The sequence below is a fragment of the Anneissia japonica genome, unplaced genomic scaffold (assembly GCF_011630105.1).
Source record: "Anneissia japonica isolate Jap-2015-1 unplaced genomic scaffold, ASM1163010v1 scaffold288058_len748972_cov163, whole genome shotgun sequence".
Lineage (NCBI taxonomy): Eukaryota > Metazoa > Echinodermata > Crinoidea > Comatulida > Comatulidae > Anneissia > Anneissia japonica.
The window spans coordinates 114,212-130,918 of NW_022701645.1; the positions used below are offsets into that span (position 1 = coordinate 114,212).

The window sequence follows — 16,707 nt, forward strand, 5'->3', positions numbered from 1 at the left end:
TTTTTATACTGTATAAAATTTATTACAAGCTTTTTATAATACATGAACTAAAATACAGTGACAAAAATTGTGGGAATACCAACTGCAAACCAACTACACCTACTCCCCATCCTACCTACAATCAGAGTGGGTCTTCAACCAAACAGTAACATCCTGAATTACTAACTCTGTCATTGGATCATAGTGAAATTATTATTGTAACACTGCTCCCATCTTTCTTAACACATTTACACTCAAAATTCCAAATTGACATAGTACAGCCCTGAAATAGTGTATATGGAGTGTTGGGGAAAGCTCCCACAAAATTTTTCACCCCTCCTCCCCAAGGAAGGTCACTGTGCTGGGCACTTAGTCTTCGCATATCACTTCACTCTCAATCCCATGCCAATACTCCTACTGTAGATATGCCACTACTGCTAGACGCATTAAAAAGTCAGCGAGTTGCTTCTGACGAAATTATAGAAATAATTGACTCTATGACGATATTCTCAACTTGTAGGTAGAGCTTGTAAACAAAGTTTCTTTACTTCTCCACATATTCATGTTTGTTACTTTTTCCATTAACCATAGGACCATGCATTGATGACTCACTAAAATTGGCTGTTTGACAGGGGACTGAACCTAGTGGACATCTTTTGGTCAGTCTTGGAGTAAAACCTTCGTGGGGGTAGCAGTAGTGAGATTTTATAGTATAGTGGAAATTGTGCTTTTAGAGAACAATAACAGCAATCACATTAACTTTGGTTGGACTAGCAAATTAATAGTTTGATAGTCTGATGATGTCAAATAGTGTCAAAACACAGGGCTTCATCTTTGTTAGGTAGGAGGAAATTTCTCTTTGACACCTACAGCCAACACATTTGGGGCATAGTGATGTCAGAAATCAACCAATCCATACAATAATATGTATCTTCAAAAGTTCAGAAAATCATATTCTCTTTTCATTGGCATGGTAACTGTCAATAATGTGTTAGCTGCATCCCATTTTGCTTGTCCATTCTTGCTGTCAACTGGATGAGGTAGATGTAAGCCAAGTTTACTATGGAAATAAACACGAACATAATGTAATGTAGTTATGATTTAAATAATAAAGTAGCTCTAAAGGTGCTAAAATATTGACAATGAATACTCACTAATTTGGTGTTGCACAGCTTAAGTATTTGTCATTGACATCTAGAGTAACTTCCGAATATTTGGTATCGGGCAATGTTATCTTCACCTTAAAAAGAAATGTATCACCTTATGGTTATTGTGGTATGGTTTGAAAGGTATTCAAACAATGATTACTAGATAGTAGGAGTGTTCCATATAAACAAACATAATATGAAGTGTCTAAAAACTATTAGACCAGCATAGTACTGTATATTCATTTCTGTAATAAAAAGTAACATAATACTGTAAACTAAAAGCTAATTTAATCCGTTAGCTTTCAAGTTAAAAAAAAAAGTTTAGTAAGAATTTTCCAAGTTTAGGAGAAATGGTAAGTCAGTGTTGCTTAAAGACAGGCTCCAGAGAGAGAAAAAAAAATTATACTTTGTACAGTTGATTTTCTATGGTTAATGAGATTCAGATTTTTAAATGTAAACTGGGGGGGGGGGCAAGGGGGAGGGTGTGGAAAATATGGTGGTTAAGCCAGTTTTTAAACACATGTCTCCCTCCAATGAAAGACCCAGGTTCCATTTAAGGACCACCTCCAATTAAAGAACACTATTCTGTGGTCCTAAATTAACAAATGTTAATGTTAATTGTTCTAATGAGAGTCCAAAGCCGCTAAAGACCACGAAAAGCCCGGTCCAAACAGTGGTCTTTACCTAGAGGGATATTAAAAAATGTATTAAAAAATCTATCTCATTAACTATTCCCTAGTTTTTTGTCACCATTTTTTGTGTCTTAGAATGGCTATAATTTTTTTTTAAAGAGATAAACAAGAAACTTACAACAATATCCTCACATGATGATGTAGCATTGGTTTTGTTGCCCATCCCCAAGAACATGTCTTCCGTGGCAACCTTTTGTTTGAAAATTATCTCATATCTGTAAAAGTAATGGATAGTATTTACACGGGATGCATATTAAATATCATAATGCTTCATTATTTTTTTGTCTAACACCCTCTAAAGTTTAGAAAGTGTTAGAATATGGTAGGGTTGTCATAGTTAAACACTACATACAAACAGATGGTGTTGAAGTTTTGTTATTTAGAACTTTACGTTTAAAGCTGTGGCTGACAGGGAGGGAGAACCTTCTGTACCCCTTCCCCATTGCTGACATCACCACTGTCCCCAACAGAAAAAAATCAAAAAGAAATACAGTAGAAGTAGTCTTGTAGGTATAAGGTTCAAAAGTGGGAAGGTTAGATTCTCTTTCCAGAATCAAGCCTATAGGCAGGATTTCAAAGGAGAGTGGGTTTTCTAATTTTACACCCACCAAAGTTGGGGTAAATTTTAAAGATATAACACCTCAAGATGTTGGAAGATTGCAATAAAAATGCCAAATTTAAAACATTTTAAGAGTTAATTTCAACAACTAACATGCAAATGGTACTTTTTAATAACTTAAAAGGGCATTTCTGGAAAAGAGGAGTTCTTTCCCCTCAAACTGCCCTGGCTACAGGCTTGAGAATATCCATTTTTTCCAAATACAGTTCTGTAGTCACTAGAGTAGATGCTCTATAAAAGAAAGTCTTACTCTGGTTGTGGTCTTGGATCATCAACATCGTCATATTCAGCTCCCTCCTGCACTTCTTCTACATCCCAAATATCTTTGCTGTTTTTCTTCGTTGCTGGAGTACTGTCTTTATATATTAGGAAGAACAATCAATTAGTGAAAAAGTAACATTTAGATATTTTTTGTTTATGATGCAAGCTCTTTTGTTGCATGTTTGTTTCATTTGTACTCTACATTCTCTGTACTAAGAACATTCTGCTTGACTGCCTGATGATGATGATGTGGTCAAAATTACAGTACAGTTAATTAATATAACATTTGGTCATAAATATCATTCAGATTAATCAAATAACAAATCAAATAAAATATTTTTCATTCGTTATGTAAAACTATACCATTATTATAAATTCCTACTAAAATTTAAATAAAATTAAAGAATTATACTGTATATACAATATGGGCTTTTTTCGAGTACTCACATTCAAGCTGATGTTATATCATTAGTTATTATGATAGCATGCCAATATCAATATTATTTCATTGTACTGTAGTACCATGATTAATTTTTTAAAATATTCAACAGAATTTTGAATTCAAAATGTTGTATATACTGTAGTAACAATTCCAAAATTTACAACATTCATATTGAAAAGAAGCCCTTCTCTTGAGTTTGCAGGTAATCTTGAAAAAAAGACCATCCAAGGTCATGCATGCAAACTCACCTTTTGCAGCAGTTGGTGGTTTTTTTGGTGGTCCGATGCTTCCTGGGCCCTGTTGAGCTGTGCGTGATACTGGCTGTTGAGTAATGTAGTACAGTCAATGTATTGGAAAAAAAACCTTTTTTCAAGGTTTTTGTTTTGTGACGAGTATGATTACTGTATAGAAAATTACCATTTGTATCTGTGTGTGATATTGGCCAGCTTTCTGAATAATGTATTATTTAGTTCTGGTAAGCCTTTTCATTTTATGAAGAATCCAATTTAGCAAATTTGGCCCGACAAACCCAAAATTTTGAAAATGTACTGTACTATTCACCACCAGAACTACCCCAATAGAAATGTCTATGGACTTTCTTAAGCCATATCCTTAGTACGTTTCACACCAAAAAATATCCAATCAATCATGAGCACTTTGGTATATAGTGTTCTTAAGTGGTTTATCTTTGAAGCTGTTTTTCTCCAATTTCCATACTTTTTATTCATACTTATATTCTAAAGCTCTGTTCCAGACTATCAAATTTTCTTTGAAAAAAAACTGTTTTATGCCCATATATAGTCATGGTGTGCCTATATTTGTTCATGATGTGATGTCACATGTTTTTTTTTCAAATAAAATTAGATAGCCTGGACAGGGACTAATGCACATCTGCACTTCTAGATATTATGTTCCTACTACCTATTGTTGCATTTAAAGTCTGTAACAGGCATGTTCGCTAATTGTTGGGTCATTTTCCAGTATATGCAGTGCCGGATTAACCATTAGGCAATTAAGGCACAAGCCTTGTGGGCCAGGCGAAAATGATGGGCCATCAAAAGTTGGACTGCAATATTATTTACACTCTATTTTCCGGTATTATTAGGCCAGAAAAATCGGAGCCATTCTACTGTTAGAGTTGTGGCAGAGTAACGCTTCTCTCCGACACGAAAGATTTTGTAATTACGGTAGCTGGGTTTTTACATTTCGTAATTATTACCATGGAGTCCATTCAATTAACATTTTTGGGCCATTTCCAAAATGTGCCTTGAGGCCAGACGATGCTTAATCCGGCACTATATATGCCAGCCATACATGTTAGTGATATATAATGTATCACCAATTGTTATTATTTATTTATTATTTAATATTTTTTGTTTTGTATTGGCCCAAAAATAAAAGTCAGGCGCATACACTGCGTGACACATGACAGATCACAGGGGCGGATCCAGTGAGGCCATGGGGAATAGAGTCTTCCCTCCCAACAATAAAATAGAAAAGAAAAGAAAGGAAGAATTGGAAAATCAGAAAATAAAATGGTTCAAAAGCGCTGGATGATACAGTACCTCTATAAAAGTTTTAATTTATGTACTCCTATTGATTTTATTTTGCAACTATGTTGCATGCCCCCTGCCATATATTCGCCCCTGGATCATTTTTAACAAAGATCCTTTCAAACTACTACCGATGGTAAGCATACAAACGTTATCAAGCAAGGGCCTGTACATTGCATCAAGCAAGGGCTTGTACATTGCATCAAGCAAGCACATAGCGCAAATTCTTCAGCCAACGTAGTGTGCACCAGGCCGTATTCAACCCCGGCATACGCCTTCAGGGGAATCAAATGTGTACCTTGTCTTCATCACCATCACTATCCCCAGATCCTGGCGGTTTAAGTAGCTCCGACAATGCAGTTATACCGGCAAGTCCTAAGGAAGTCTCCATAATGAAAGGTCTAGCCTCACCAAACTTATACTTCAATCTGATGAAAATAATCACAATTAATTTATGTTGAGATAATACTAATCATTATTAAAATAAAATAGTACATTATTTTTTGTATTTTTAAATTCTAGTTTAAAATATATTTTAATATTATCCTATTTAGTTTAATGAACTTTGGTTTAACTGAACTTTATATACACAAGGAGGTCTGAAAATGGTCTTGACAGTTCAGCGCACACACTGAGTGGCTACCACCAGTTTAGCTGATGAGATACAACCCCAAAAGGACTATATTGAACCTTTTTAGTACAGTAGATGCTTTTATACCGGCCTGCACATTATTTGATATTGTCAAAAGATGCACATAAAAATGGAATTTGGAGAAAAACTCAGTGCTTCAAAGATAATTTTAGAGTACAGTTTAATAATAATAATACACTGCAAAATTTAATCACTTCTATTTTCCCTCACAGTTGTCATGGCAGTGTGTATTTATTTGTCCTCTATAAGTGTGAGTGTGTGTGTGTGTGTGAACAACTCCAGTTTTGACTAAAGTAATGACAGATGAAATCATTTTGACTAAAAATGTAATCTTTATTACAGCTTTATACAGGTATAAAAGAACAATACAGATAGAGATAGTGCCGGTTTCAGAAGGAATTCCACTCCCCCTCCCCCCCAAACCACCACCCCAAAGTAATTTGGCCTATCCTATGTACATAACACTCATACATAGTGAATTTTGAGTTCTAAAGGCTGGATTTCTTAAATAGGGGAGGGTCAGCTGGGGGTACAAAATCTCTGGTGAATTCAGCACTAAGGGATTTAATTCACAATTAATTTCAGATAGTGAGAAAGAGGGGGGTGGCAAAATTCTATGATATCTGCCCACTTCAAGTGCTTTGAATTTACTAATATTAGCATGTATATTGTCAATCATATTAGGCCAAATTGATATTGTGTATTTCATTTTGACTACCATACAGATTAATATATATCATATACTAGTATCATATCAAATCAATTATTTCACTTAAACATAGTACAAAAGTATTTTAATGATGAAGTCATATAATACACCTACTATATTTCCAATTTGTCTACACTATCAAATTTTGTGACGATGTGCGCATACAAGGTTTGTATGCTTTTTTGATGAAATTTCAGAGCTGTAAAAAGTTGGGTTTTTTTTACTGGACCAAGGTCTAGTATTGCTAAAAGAATTGCTAGTCCTTACATTATTGAATAATGGTCTAGTTTTAATGTATTTTTTGCTAGCCCAGCCCTAAAATACTCAAGTCCCAGACCTAGGACCACCACCTTTTTACAGCCCTAAATTTGATAGTGTAGACAAATCTTTAGCCCATTTATGGTTTAAGGTCACCACCCCTTCTGCACCCAATTTCACATACCAGCAACCCCCAGACGAAACCACAGAGTATGATTTGAGTGAGTGGCTAGCCGATAATACAGTACTTAAAAAAAATCAAGGGTTGGCTTTGAATTGGTGATTAGTTGAAAATCTGTCTTATTGAGGCCTTTTCCAAAGCTTTTTAATGAACAGAGGACCCCCCCTCCCCACACACATGATAAACTCAGCTTTGTGTTCAAGTAAGTAGGCTTTATCCCATGAGGAACTAGAGTAGTATACAGACATTGCCTGCATTGAAAGGGATGTTTCAAACTATAGCCTTGGTACTGTACTATGTCTCAAAATGAGATCTTAATACAATTTAAATTCTTTAACTAATATAAGTGTGCAGTATATTAAAATAATATTTTGTAATCCTGTATGCTGCAACAATGTAAAATTAAAAGTTGTAATGATTAAACATTTTTAAAAAACGGGGCTTTAGGTTGAGTTAAAATTAAAAAATGACTTTTTATTTTACGCTACACAGATTTAGGCATTTTGTTGATGAATATAGTGAATATAACATTTTAGGCATTGAAACTAAGCATGAATTATACTTGCTCCTTAGTATTTTCTGGCCTAGACCAGAATCTGTCAGTATATACGAGTTCGACAATTGATGGTATGTGAGCTATAATGATTACTGTACGCATATTTAAAAATAGCAGCATTACACCTGCATTTTTAACCAATCATATGCCCAGGATATATGAATCGTTGGTATATATTGAGTATAACTAGCTGGCTATCAGGTAAAACTATTCCCTAAGACATCATTTCTGTTTTAAAGTTGCAGTGATACAATTTTAATTTTATTTCATGTTGGAAAAAAAAAATAGTCAAATCATCAGATGTTTTGAGATATTATGGTTAAAAAAAAAAATGGTCAAATCATCAGATTACGTTTTGAGATATTATAGTATGGATGATGTATCTTGTGCTAAGACACCAACAGACATTAACGATTAGATTACATAAATAGTACTGTTTCTTCACAAACATTTGGCACATTCCAATCTACATTTGTTCCTTCATTAAGTCCACAATGATCTTGTCATTTGCATCCATATTAACTGTATGTTTACAACATACTAGCAGAGCACTATTCATAACCTGTATTCAGTTACTGCTATTCATAGCAAATATTTCTGACAACACCTCGCCTAGTCATCTTTTATTTTTCTTTTTGTGCTATTTCTAATGTTCATTTAGATCTGTTTTTTTTTCTTCTGCTTCTTCTTTAGTCTGTGCTTTATCAATATATTCTGGAAAAACAGATACAGAAATGACATTGGATGGATTTAGAGTTTTTTCTCCAGCCAGGATCTGCCTTTGAGGGAAGATATGATTTTGTTCCAGAGCTGGTGAAACATTCGCAGATGTGGATGAATCTGGATATTGTCCAAGTGATGGCGAAGAAGGAGGGGATGCTGTTTTTCTAAGCTTTTTCCATGTTTCGTACAGTGGTTCATCTGTACACTCATATGCCTCATCCAAACGGCGTTTATAGGTGACTACTAATGTATCCCCCATCGCTGATTCAAGGGCACCAAGTGCAGCTTTTGCAGCTTCCCATGGTGGTATGGATTCTGATGGCATTGTCATTGATGTTTCTGATGCTTCTGGTGATGTTGGTATCCTGTAACTTGAATCTTGTATCAACTCTTCACTGTCAATGGCTTTAGGGTCAAATGGGTACAACCCACATTTTTGGAAGCCCTTGATGGCGATTTCGGCATTTGCTCCTTCTTTCCAAGCGGCGGCGAACACTGAAGCAAACGACTGCTTGTTCACGCCCTCGTCAGGGTGCTCTTCAGCCCAAGCAGTCTTTATTGATTTGTAAACCGACACATTCAGGGGATGAATTAAATGACTTGTGTGATTAGGTAAACAAAATAAAACAATGTCTTCATCAGCGCAAAATGTGGATGTCTCGGGGCTAATATACGATGTGTGATCATCCACGAACAAAATAATTGGAAAACTAACTTCAAGAGATTTAACGTAAGGACAAAAGTGATTAGATATATACTCAAAGAAAATATCAGAGTTGTTCCAGCCAGATAATGACTTGGCGAATGCAGAATGCTCTGGGGCTCCTCTAAGGGGATTGAATCCAAAACTGCTGTCAGGAAAGATTATTAATGGCGGTATAAATTGTCCCAAGGCATTGCCGGCACCAATGACAGTTATCTGATGTTTTGTAGAAGATGTTTGTTGGTATGGGTTTCCAGCGATCTTTGGAGCCATAATGCAATCAGCTTGTCCAATAAGAGGAAACCCGATTTCATCTGCGTTAAAAATTCGGGCTGGATCAGCGAAAGATTCGGCCACCCGCTTTTCAAGCATGAACTTTTGACATTCGTAGAACCAGTTGCTTATTTCTTCCACTGTTATTGCTGCTCGTCTTCCCTTAAGAACACGCTCTGGAATTTCCAATGTGAGGCCTGGATTCCGCCGCATAAAATTTCGAATCCATTGTCTTCCTGGTGTATTGTTCGGAAAAGTGTTTTCGCGGCCATCTTCATCTAGAATTTTTTTTACAGCTAGCACCAATTCTTGTCTGATACGCCCATATTTTATCTTGGTCATCTGCTTTATCCAAGTGACTAGCTTCAATTCTTCTGTTTTTGTTAGTACAGGATCTGGGCCAGACTTTGCTGTTAAGGGTCTTACTCCTTGTACCTTGTCTTGGAGAGTTGATTTCGGAATTCCATAAGCCTTGGCCGCAGCCCTTGTTGATAGCTCTCCAGATTTCACTTTACTAAAAGCCAAATTTAGGATTTCTTGGGAATATCGTCCCTTGTACTGACGTCTTGAACCAGTTCTTGCTTCCTGCATTTCTGACATCACCTAAAGGTTATAACCAATAAATTTTCTTTTGAGTACAATTTTTGCTAAGTATTTCTATCTGTAAAATGCATATTTTTTTTTACAAATAATGCACTGTTTCTCACTACATAAGCACATTTTTTTCTTACTACAAGTAGGGGCTGCAGTACATGAGTTACAAAAAGAAACTTCTTGTTTCACAAAGATGCCTCATTCTTCTAATAATTTCCCCACCTCAACACAAAATCTTTTGAGAAATAGCAAGCAAAGCTATGTGCAGAAAAAAACAAACATGTGACATGCCTAAAAATAGGGTCATAAGGACCTCAACCTCAGTGCTAGATGGGGTTTAATCCTTCACCGTGTATGTTGCCTAAGACCCTGAGCAAGGCACACTTAATATCAAACTAGAAATCAGCTTAAATTCGTCCCTTTTTTCCGCTTAAGTCTGACTTACAGTACCAATATTGCTTAGCTTAAAAATTGCTTAAAATTAAAAAGTCGATTGTACACATGCGCCATCTAAGACAATTTTTAAGCTAAGATTTTGCTAAAGTGGTTTAATAAATCAGCTTAAGATATTTGCTTAGGGACATCAATTTTTTTGACTTAAAGAAATTTGTTAAGCTGAGACTGATGATAAACCCCGGGCCTGGACCCATGAAAAGTGCACAATAAAAACAAAGTTGACAAGGTGAAAACATAGTTTCAGATTTTATTATGTAGAGTACAGTAGAACCTCGATTTTATGTACGGTACGGGACCGGAGGGCGTACGTAAATCGGGGGATTCGTAAAATAGAGGTTGGGTTAAATTTGTGGTAACCTTTGACCTAATACGTACGTAACGTTCAATATACGTATATATGAACAAACGATGTTAACCAGCTAGGCTAGACCTAGCCTCCGAAGGCCTACGAATAAAACCATGTGTTTAGTGTTTTTATTCATCACTTTGATGTCATAATAAAGTGTTGAAATAAAACCATGTGTCTAGTGTATTAATTCATCACTTTATGTCTTTTATTTAACAAAAGAACATGAAAATATTGTAAGATTACCTATACGACAAAGGTATAACTTGGGAATTCCCCTTCATACCTATTCTAAACAATAGAGCTGTGGTGTTGTCTGGGCCTGTTGAGACAAACTAAACCCATGTGCACTGGGCGAGCCAACCAATTAGCGTTCGTGTACGTGAAACAGCAAAACCATGTGCACTACACTGGGCGAGCCAACCAATTAGCGTTCGTGTACGAAAATATACCTACCCAGCTTCGTGTAGAAAATTATAGACCAGACCAGATTTTCAATGGTTTGCCACACAAAGCTAAGGAGGAAAGCAATTATTTTGAGCACCATTGGTAGTTGTTCATCTCACTCAGTTCACTTGGTTTTTGGATTATAACAACCCGGTATTAGACTCAATCAACGTTGCTGTTTAATGAAAATACGTTGCATTATGGTTTGTTTATTGTTATAGTAATATTGTTATAGTCTTTTTACTTATGGTTGCTCTGAAAAGGGCCGTTTGTTTTGAATACTTTCGGGGTTTTTGATGACGTCATCGTCGATACGAGGCGTACGTAAAACCGAGGGTTCGTATAACTGGGGTACGTAAAAACGAGGTTCTACTGTACTTCCTTGGTACAGAAGCTGTGAATCTGACAAAACCTACCACATTCTAATTCTAAGCGAGTTACCATTGGTAATCAATCAAGTCATTATAGATTATGGGATATAAAAAAATAAAAACTATGATATTAATATTGTTATCAGGCTTTTGTTTATTGTATTATTTTGTAATATTTATAACATAAGAAGGTTTACTACTAGGCCTAACCTACATAGCCTGGGTCTACAAATAACATATACTTTTCTTTAATTGTAAACAGAGAGATTAACTGACTGACAGTTGAGCAGCAACCGGCAACAGCCAGAATCACAGTGTAGTCTGTGACCCTAGGCCCTAAAAGTTTTTTGATGGGATTTATTGTATTTTATTTATTCATTTTTTGGCAACCAGAAGAAAAATATAAAATATTTTTATTTTAGTTTCTAGAGACCTAGGCTAGCTCGGATTATGACCGGTTGAGCCGCCGACAAGTTGAGCCGCCGGTCATTTCTATGGAACGCCAAGCGCGTCTCTCAGTGAATGTAGTGCGTTAATTGTGGCGTATTTTAATTAACTTATTCGTTTTTGGTACTGCTGTTTGGGATGTATTTCAGTTTATTTACTCAATTATTTCAATTTAATTGTTAATTGAAATACGCCGCAAACCAAACGTAAAAAATAATCAAGTTATTACATTTTTAATACGATTTTGCATGACTATAAACAATAAATTTAAATGTGTTAGGCCTATGTTATTATACAGTATTTACTATGGTTTTATAATTTATATTTTTGTACTATTTTTTAAACTTATCTATAATAAATAATGTAATTAAATAATTTAACAAAATAGTACAAATAACGAATAAGTTAATTGAAATATGCCGCAAACCAAACGTAAATAAACATTTTTTTAATACGATTTTGCAATTATACAACTTCATTTATTTTTATAAAAATGTAGTACATAGATTTACATTTTTAATACGATTTTGCAATTATACAACATCATTTATTTTTATAAAAATGTAGTACATAAAATAACCAAAATCACGAACGGCAATACGAGCAAATCAACGACTGACAAGACTGTGGGATGAATATGTAGCTGGTATCCCAAGTACATTAATTAGGATTTGCAGAGGAAATCACCGACAAGAGACTCAAGTTTCAAGCGACCCGGTTTCTTATCAGAGGCGCGGTTGTGCTATTATTACCTAAAAGATAACAGGTTTGTTAAACTGAGACAGTCACCATTGGCAACGGGAATTTTGGCTGTTGCCCGATACAGAGGTTCCCATAGTAGTGTAGAATCTGTCTCTTATACACATATTTCCATAGAAATTACCGGCGGCTCAACTTGTCGACGGCTCAACCGGTCATATCCCGGCTAGCTCTAGCCTAGTTTATCTAGGCCTAGCCTAGCAGGCTAGATGGTTATGTCAAGGCCTCCTCTAACTCTAACTACAGTACTACAAATGCAAGTAGTAGGCCACCTAGGCCTCTATTAGTATTCTTTACTATGATTAGGTCTAGGCCTATTGTGCCTAGCCTAGGCCAAGCCAGCTGTTTGATTGAGATGAGCCTGAGTGAGGCTAGCTAGGCCTAGAGGCTAGGCCCTACTTACCTACCGTTTTTGGTAAAGTTTCAACAAGTAGGCCTAGGGCCTAAGTATCCTAGGACCACTGGCACTACTACTAGGCCTAGCTCTTATTCTACCTATTTAGCAAAAGTTCATCGTGGAAATGATAAAAAAAATTATAAAACATAACAATCAAAACCTACGTGAAAAACAAAGTAAATAATTTTCCTTGACAACGGGCATCAAATTTTCAAGCAGCCTCCCGAAAATGAAAAAAGGCGAAGAAAAAACAAGAACATTAATAAGCTAAAGCCCGCCCCCAACGTCACACTGGTGGTATAAATTGAAATGAGCCCGTCACGCATGCCTTTTTGGAGCGTGGTACTGACAGTATAGGTAGGTAGTTTTTGTGATCTTTAACCGAGAAAGAATTCAATAAAAATAGAACTCAGGTTAAAATGTTAAAGACAGTATATGAATAATTAAAGGCTATGCAGGTCATAGGTCTAATGAAGTAATAGTCTTGAATATTCTGCTAATGATAAGTTAATAATAAGGCCGAGGTTTACTTGCTTACTTAGCTTGTACTCCTCGCTTGCCGCATTGCCATTGCAACACGTGGCTGGTACCTTTGGCTCCACTGGTTTTAATGTGCACAGCAGAATCAGGGAGCTGGCCTAGTGGAATGACGTCCGGTTCGGCCGCGAGATATTCAATGCCTAAATAATATGGCTAGGATTAGGAAGTGCCCATGTTAAATGCCTATATAAGTAAATTTTCAATTCAAGAAGTGTAAATTAACAATAAATTCAGTTACTCTATTCTACTAATGCCCTTTTTAAAATTTAAATTTACAATTGCAAAGCTAGGCTGTGCATAATATATTAAAGTAGTATTTGAAGGCTCAAACATTACATCAATTCACATTTATGTAAAACATAATTTTGTTTGTATAATTGTAGTCGGGTTTTTTAAAAATTATTCATTTAAACATGCCTTTGCATCAGCAGCACCATAAATAACATACTGTGAAGTTTTTTAATTGCGCATTTGAAAAATACTCATAAATACTCATTTTTACCATCTGCAATAAGAGTCTTTAAACGAACACTTCAGTTGATAATTTCATCATCAAGCTTATCTATTGTATTTCACTATACTACACTCCATGCCTTATTCCTCTCCTGGACCTCACAATATAGTTCAACCTTGTTAATTTCCATGTGTATATATATTGTTATATTAGTATTTAATATTATATCTGTTAATTGTTGTCTTGTATATTATAGTGATGTTTTCGATTTCTACTGTTATCAACTCAAAGAAAAAATCTCATATATACAGTATGTACTATGTATCTTGAATCTTGATAAAAAATCGGCTCAAATTTGCATGAAAAATCGCTAGGAAAATAGGTGAACAGAATCGTAATTACTACATAATTATACATTGTTAGGGCAAATAGAAAAATTTATTAGTCTATCACTCCCGCCCGCGTCAAAAATTAGGGAAATATTGATGCGGAAATAAAAAAGAATTTTTTTTTGCCACATCAATTATTTCAACAGCATAAAAATAACAATGCAATTTTGTGACTTCAAATACATTTTCTTTAAAAAAAAACAACTATAAAATTAAACCAGTTTTTTATACAATATTCACTATTACAGGCCAAATATAAACTGTCCCTCCCTCATCGATAAAAACAAAGGTGAAATAATCTATTCTGATAAAAAAAAAAACGCCCTCCCTCGAATTTTTTTTATTAAAAAAGAGAGATAATCTAATGATTTTTTCTATGTGCCTATAGATTAGATCGAAAACTAATTTTTGGCAAGTCTTCTTTACTACTCAAAATGTGTGACAAATTTCTAGGCCAAATTTTTGCATGAAGGATATATTCCCATGCATGCCTGGCTTTATAGTCTGGCACAAATGCCGCTCAACTACACTTAAAACAATGCAAACTACGTGGAAAGATCTGTGAACCAATAAAGCTAAATTATAAACATTCGAGGTTATATGAGGTCGAGTATGTATCCATCTTAACATAGTGATAATTAAGATTTTGTATCAAAAATTTCAAATGTCTGCAATGATGATAATCTGACCTCCAATCCGCAGTTTCTACCATAAGAGCTTGTCTCTGATGATGGCACTCAACCTTCCTTGGATGTCTGAGCTGACAACATACAGTACCGTCCATAAAAAATGCAAATTTTTAGACGCAACAGACGCATCCAGTTTTCGTCCTGTTTGCGTCCATGACGCGTCCGTTCAAGGCCTACACCGTCTAAACATTGTTATTTAGACGCACTCGCGTCTACCCGAAATTGTTTATCAATGTCGATCACGTCAAATTAACAATCCCTATTCAAGCCCTGTAGTACACAATATGGATGCGTACGTATGTGTCGTTGTTGTAACAGGGAAACCTATAATTCCGTCAGTTACTTTTGTTTTTGAGTCATACATCATTTGAAAATGTCATTTTCCTCCGCTGACTGACGATCAATACAATCAAAATGACAGTAGCCTAGCATACAGATGCAGTCGATTTCTGGCTCTGCAGTTGGCGATTTATTTAATATTACAGAAGTACTCACATTCTTAATGTATAATAAAGTACTAACTGCAATATATTATGTTATGATAAATTATACTCCAAGTAGTTGGGCCCTGGCTAGTCCTAGTGTAAAAAATAAGGTATTTCAATGCAGAAACAATCGGTGCAGTATCGAAACAATGTGGTGTATTATGACTGTATTCATGATTATGTAATAAAATATAATTTTCGATTGAACTATAATGAGAATTGCGAGATACGCAATACTGATCCACCACTGTGCTTCACTAGTTTTTTTTCCATTACTGTACTGTATATGATATACAAGAAGTATTAAAGTGTTGGGCGTCACCAGAACAACGGGCGACAGTAGGGTGTGACTGATGTCAGATTCGGTGCACGACTTGTTGCACTATTGTTGTTATTGATTTTAATTGGGCGCATGTAAAGCAGATCGGTGCATAATGATGTAGAAAACAAAAGAAAAGTAAAGCAACAGTACGAGATTCTTTTATTGTCACGTAACGAAAAAGAAAAATTCGTCTCCTGATACAAAATGAGTAAAAAATCACTAGTATAGACAAAATAATCGACGGACATAAATAATACATAATATAAAATTATTGACAAGAGTTAGTGTATCTATTAAAATCAGCACTGTACATGTGAATTGGGTTGTGAATAAATGGTCTTCTCTGTCTGTTAGTACAATAAATCCTAAATTTAACGCATCTCTTCGAAGGGAATGATGTTTTATTTACTATGAACCCAATTTAACCAGCCTTTCTGTGTCCTCTGATAGCATTCACCACACAAGAAATACGCTAGGTCGTCTTTGAAGAATTCGGCCTATAGATGTGTCCTATGGCTGTAGTTGTTAATAGTCTTCAATTACAGACATCTTATTTTGTCCAACCGAACTATTATATGATGGCTGTGTGCACAGGGTTTTTGAATTTGTCTGGTATTTATAGACTAGAGCAGCGCGAAACAGACCACGTGCTAAAATAAATACTTGCCATACAGTGTAGGTACGTCTACGTTAATTCTGGGTATCACGAACGATTGGCTATTTTAAATCACGGTATCATTTGTCGACAATCGACTCATTATAATCACGGCGGAAAGGCGCGGTTGTCGCACTATTTATGCACTTATCAATAGTTGTCTCGCTTTCCCTTCCCCCTCCTCCTCCCTTTCCCCCTCCTCTCCTCACGGCAATGCGGGGAATTGTTTTAACGTACATCCCCGGCAAAGTCCTACCGTTAAAATGCCCCGCTAAATGAAGGTCTAGTCTCGTCTATGTCTGAATCGGAGAACACGTGAGCGCTAGGCAGGAGCTAACCAAGGAGGAGATAAGCATGGAAGCACTACGCATGCGTATCACTAGGCAGATTCCCATGGAAGTTTGGAAAATTCTGAAGAGGGGAATGTATTGCTTGGCCATTAAAAAAAAATTTTTTACGCAAAACACTCACGTCACATCGGTCCTCATCGTTTTGTGGTGGGAGCTTGACATTTTATTATGTACAGTAATTTATACCGCCTATAGTACCGGTTGCGATTTTTAAATTACCAAAACACACAGCAATTGCTGAAAGCCTATGGTAGGAT

The 16,707-nt window shown here is 35.7% G+C and overlaps 1 protein-coding gene across 2 annotated transcripts; it reads right to left on the bottom strand.

Annotated features, from left to right (window-relative positions):
• Window positions 1-12,881, bottom strand: LOC117103674 (protein PIH1D3-like). Of its 2 annotated transcripts, XM_033244274.1 has the most exons (7): window positions 12,731-12,868; window positions 4,993-5,122; window positions 3,390-3,462; window positions 2,689-2,794; window positions 1,938-2,034; window positions 1,134-1,219; window positions 1-1,039 (listed from the first exon to the last, which is right to left on the bottom strand). In XM_033244274.1, the coding sequence occupies exons 2-7, from the start codon at window positions 5,083-5,085 to the stop codon at window positions 913-915; spliced, it is 582 nt and encodes a 193-aa protein (XP_033100165.1). In that variant the 5' UTR covers window positions 5,086-5,122; window positions 12,731-12,868; the 3' UTR covers window positions 1-912. The 2 variants fall into 2 exon arrangements, with proteins under 2 accessions (XP_033100165.1, XP_033100164.1); XM_033244273.1 differs by lacking the exons at window positions 1-1,039; window positions 1,134-1,219; window positions 1,938-2,034; ... (1 more) ...; window positions 3,390-3,462; window positions 4,993-5,122 and adding an exon at window positions 6,270-9,352 and having other exon boundaries at window positions 12,731-12,881.
• Window positions 12,882-16,707: the final 3,826 nt, after the last annotated feature.